Genomic DNA, 5,000 nt, shown 5'->3' with positions numbered 1-5,000 from the left:
TATATATATATATATATATACATACACACATATATATATATATATATATATATATATATATATATATATATATATATATATATATATATATATATATATATATATATATATATATATATATATGTGTATGTATATATATATATATATATATATATGTGTATGTATATATATATATATATATATATATATATATATATATATATATATATATATATATATATATATATATATATATATATCTTAATTAGATTATCCAAACAAAAAAAAAAAAAAATAGTGCTCGATACCATGGTAGATCGTAATATGTATGTGTGGGGAAAAATCACAAGACTATTTCATCTCTACAGGCCTGTTTCATGAGGGGTTTTCCTAAATCCTCGGGAGATTTTTTTTTTCCTCCTGAGGATTGAGGAAAACCCCTCATGAAACAGGCCTGTAGAGATGAAATAGTCTTGTGATTTTTTTCACACACACACACACACACACACACACACACACACACACACACACACACACACACACACACACACACACACACACACACTTTATCTTTTTCTTACTGTGTTTCTTGCCGTTTTCCCAATTTTTGCTGTTGTTTTTTTATTGCCTAGGGCCAATGACAAGTGAGTCATAAAAAGAAAATAAAAAAAAAAAAAAAATAAATAAAATATATATATATATATATATATATATATATATATATATATATATATATATATATATATATATATATATATATATATATATATATATATATACACGCACACACAACTATTTACCTCAGCGAAGGCCTCACAGTCGCTGATGACGATGTTTGGACGGAATCGCTCCACGGTGACTTCCTTGTCCAACTTGCTGCTCAGATCCTTGACGGAGGCCTGGGACAACAGCATCACCGGCCCGCAGTCAGGGTACGCCACCTCCTGAAGGACACAGTCAGCTTTAACAGTCAGGGTACGCCACCTCCTGAAGGACACAGTCAGCTTTAACAGGAAGGTCTTGTGGTAGTACTGGAGGTGAGGGATGGACACACGGTGTCCAACTCAAGGGCAACTGGGGGCCAAAACAGGATAAACATTTACAGACACACACCCCTCCCCCTTTTCACCTGTCACTCACACACCACTGACCTGTCAAAAGTTATACACTACTTTTTAATAGTTAGAAAATATGCTGACGGTCATTAGTATTATTTTTTATATTTTTAAATATTATTTCGAGTAAAAAAGAAAAGAAAAAAAAGGGGTTCGGGTTCCGCTGCAAAAAATATTCGGACTGATTTTTGGAAGGTGTAAAAGTCATAAATATGCATGCAAACCAGCAGGTGGTGCTACAAGACTTTCCCACAAGATGGGTCAAAGCTTTTCTTCTTGTCACTCACGACAACTACAAAATATGACGATTCTACTAGGTACTAATGTAATACTAAATACTACTATTCTACCAAATACTCAATACTGCTTGTGGAGGGGGGCGTGGCCTGCGGGCCTGCCGCGGAACGGAGTGTGCAAGGACCAGCCTCGAAGACAGCGACAGGTGAGTAGATGGCCCAGGTGGGCCTTGTTATCTAATCACCTGTCGCCTTTATTAGCAGCAGCCGGAACGAGACACGGGGTTGGAGTTGGGAGTTGGAGACAGAGAGCGCACGCCTGAAAAAGACTGCTGAAAAGCAATCCAGACTGTTGAATGAAAATAAAAAGATTGTATTCAAACTGTCTACCGGGCTCACAAAGATCTATCGGACTCAGGAGAACCCTCGCAGCAGAGAGACTTTTACAGTGGCGCCCAACGTACATGAGTGCCGAAGATGGAAGCCGACCCCCTGGCAGCATTAGTGTGGGCTCTCGCAGAGGTGACAGCGGCCAGTCAACACCAGATAGAGGCGCTCCAACTCCAGCTGGCCCAGCAGACCCAAATTGGGCAGGCGATGGCGGACCGGGTTGGAGCGGCACCGCCAACATCGGCGGCCGTCTTCGTTCCACGCATGGGGGAGACAGAGGACCCCCAGGCCTTTATTGACATTTTTGAGGCCACGGCGGCGGCGTGTGGATGGCCCGAGGAAAATGGGGCGTGAGACTTTTGCCGCTGCTGGCGGGGGAGGCGTAGCGGGCGGCGCTTAGCCTGCCGGCGGACTCCCGCATGTGCTTCCCGGACCAGAGGCGGGCGGTGCTGGACTGGACCGGCTGCACCGCAGAGGACCACAGACGCCGGTTCCGGACGCTGCGCCTGAAGCAGGAGGACCGCCCGTTCGTGTTGGGGCAACAGCTGCGGGATGCAGCGACGCGCTGGTTACAGCCGGGCGAGGGCGACGACCAGGTGATGGAGCGGCTGGTCACGGAGCAGTTCCTGGAGGCGATCCCAGCGCGGACGGCGGCCTGTGTCCGCTACCACCGGCCCCAAGACCTGGCAGCGGCAGTGACGCTCGCAGAGGACCATTTGGTGATGCATCGCGAGGCACGAAGGGAAAGGACCATGGAGGCAGCCGAGCGCCCAGCACCGGCACCGCGCAGACCGAGCGCGTAGCAGAGCGGGCGCCGCGATACCAGCCGCTCCATCACCTGGTCGTCGCCCTCGCCCGGCTGTAACCAGCGCCTCGCCGCATCCCGCAGCTTTTGCCCCAATACAAATGGGCGGTCCTCCGGCTTCAGGCGCAGCGTCCGGAACCGCCGTCGGTGGTCCTCAGCGATTCAGCCGGTCCGGTCCAGCACCGCCCGCCTCAAGTCCGGCAACTGACACTTTTTCTTGTGCTTCCTTGCAGGTCCCGGCTGCTGCGGATACAGTGCTTCCCGCGCAGACGGCCCTCAAACGCCTGGGCACGTGCGTCAGGGACCTCCACGCGTGGAGGTGAGGCAGAGGATCCGGGTTGTCAGCCCTCCGGCACCCTCCCCCGACCCGGGTGAGACGTACTGTATTCCGGTAAGGATACAAGGGAGTACACACCGGGCGATGGTGGATTCGGGCTGCGAGCAGTCTATGATCCACCAGAGGCAGGCAGCACGGGTGAAAATTAGATGTGTTCATGGGGATGTGCACAAATACCCCATGGTGCTGGTGGAAATTTAATATGGCGAACAAAAGCATAGTGTCAAGGTTGCTGTAAGTGCGCACCTTACGCACCCCTTAATCCTGGGTAACAAATGGGCGGGGTTTAACAATTTAGTGACGCAGTGTGTAGGGGTGCGTTCATGACCAGTGGGAAAGGGGAATATCCGTGCGGTTCTCAGCGGCGACGCGGGTTCATCCGACACTGTCGAGGGGGACCCCACTGGCACCCCTACGGAAGATTTCCCCCTCGAGCAGTCTCGAAATGACACTCTGCGCTCGGCCTGGGACCAAGTGATTTCCATCGATGGTCAGCTGGTGCACCCGGGAACAGCGCGGGTATTCCCTCACTTTGCAGTCATTAGAGATAGATTATACAGAGTGAGTCGTGACACTCAAACAGGAGAGGAGATCACCCAGTTGTTGGTGACCGAAACGCCGTCTGGAAATGGTTTTCCAGGCGGCGCACTTTCACCCCATGGCCGGACACATGGGGTATGATAAGACACTCCACAGGGTAATGGTCCGTTTCTATTGGCCAGGCATCCGGGCAGACTTGCGCCGCTGGTGCGCAGCCTGCCCGGACTGCTAGCTGGTCAATCCAGCGGCCACCCCCATTACCACTCATGGAGGTCCCGTTTGAGCGGATTGGCATGGACCTCGTCGGACCATTTCACCCGAGCACACGGTGATATCGTTTTGCGCTAGTCCTGGTGGATTACACAACTCGTTATCCCGAAGCGGTGTCGCTGCGCTCCATCTCTGCACTCCATCTCTGCAAAGAGTGTAGCGCAAGCGCTGTTTCAGGTCATCTCCCGAGTCGGAATCCCGAAAGAGATTCTGACTGACCAGGGCACGTCCTTTATGTCACGCACGTTAAAGGAGCTATACGGATTATTGGGGATCAAATCCATTCGGACCAGCGTCTACCACCCTCAGACCGACGGGTTGGTGGAGCGGCTGAATAGGACGTTGAAATCCATGATCCGTAAGTTCGTGCACGAGGACAAACCAAATTGGCATGAATGGTTGGATCCCCTGCTGTTTACAATGCCGGAGATTCCCCAGGCCTCCACAGGGTTTTCCCCCTTTCAATTATTGTACAGCAGGAAGCCGCACTGTGTTTTGGACCTCATTAAGGAAAGCTGGGAGGAAGGTCCAAGCCCCAGCAAAAATGAAATACAATACGTTATGGACCTGAGAGCAAAACTCCACACGGTGGGTCATTTGTCACGCGAGAATTTTCTCCGGGCCAAGGAACGTCAGTCAAGTCAAGTCAAGTCAAGTCAACTTTATTTATATAGCACGTTTTCAACAACTTTTAAATTGAACCAAAGTGCTTTACAGGTTAAAAAAAGCATAAAGCAAAAAAACAACAACTAAGCAAAACAAAACAAAAAAAAACAGACAAAGAACATACACAATGAATGTGCTAAACAAGATAGTGCAAATGCAATACGGTAAAAGAGGTCGAATAAAAAAGTTTAAAAAATATATATAATTTGCAGAATAAAAATAATGAAAGTGCGACAAATTGAAAAATACAACTAAAACGAAGGGGTGGGAGGGGGGGGGGACGACGACTAGAAATGGTGGCCTAGTGGGCGGACTCAGCTCGGGTCAAAGGCCAGCGAGAAGAGGTAGGTCTTAAGGAGGGTTTTGAAGACCCCCAGGCTCTGGGCTGACCTAATGTGGAGGGGAAGGCTGTTCCAGAGCTTAGGGGCGGCAACGGAAAAGGCTCTGTCCCCTCTGGTCTTTAGCCTGGATCTGGGGACCGCCAAAAGCATTTGGTCAGCTGACCTCAAGGCTCTAGACGAGGTATGGTGATGCAGCAGCTCGGTCAGGTATTGTGGGGCCAGACCATTTAGGGATTTAAAAACAATTAAAAGTAATTTAAAATCAATGCGGTCACGGACAGGGAGCCAGTGGAGTGAGGCCAGCACTGGGGTGATGTGCTC

General features: G+C 49.2%; 1 protein-coding gene across 1 annotated transcript in view; it reads right to left on the bottom strand.

Annotated features, from left to right (window-relative positions):
* The window catches only part of marc1 (mitochondrial amidoxime reducing component 1), a 38,677-nt gene that overhangs the window by 26,424 nt on the left and 7,253 nt on the right, over nucleotides 1-5,000 (bottom strand). The window contains exon 4 of the mRNA XM_062034498.1: nucleotides 780-923. Within this exon, the coding sequence (XP_061890482.1) occupies nucleotides 780-923 (144 nt within the window). The remainder of the gene's footprint in view (nucleotides 1-779; nucleotides 924-5,000) is intronic.

Source organism: Entelurus aequoreus, linkage group LG23, assembly GCF_033978785.1.
Source record: "Entelurus aequoreus isolate RoL-2023_Sb linkage group LG23, RoL_Eaeq_v1.1, whole genome shotgun sequence".
NCBI lineage: Eukaryota > Metazoa > Chordata > Actinopteri > Syngnathiformes > Syngnathidae > Entelurus > Entelurus aequoreus.
The sequence above is the reverse complement of the archived record's forward strand: the minus strand, read 5'-3'. Positions and strand labels throughout refer to the sequence as shown.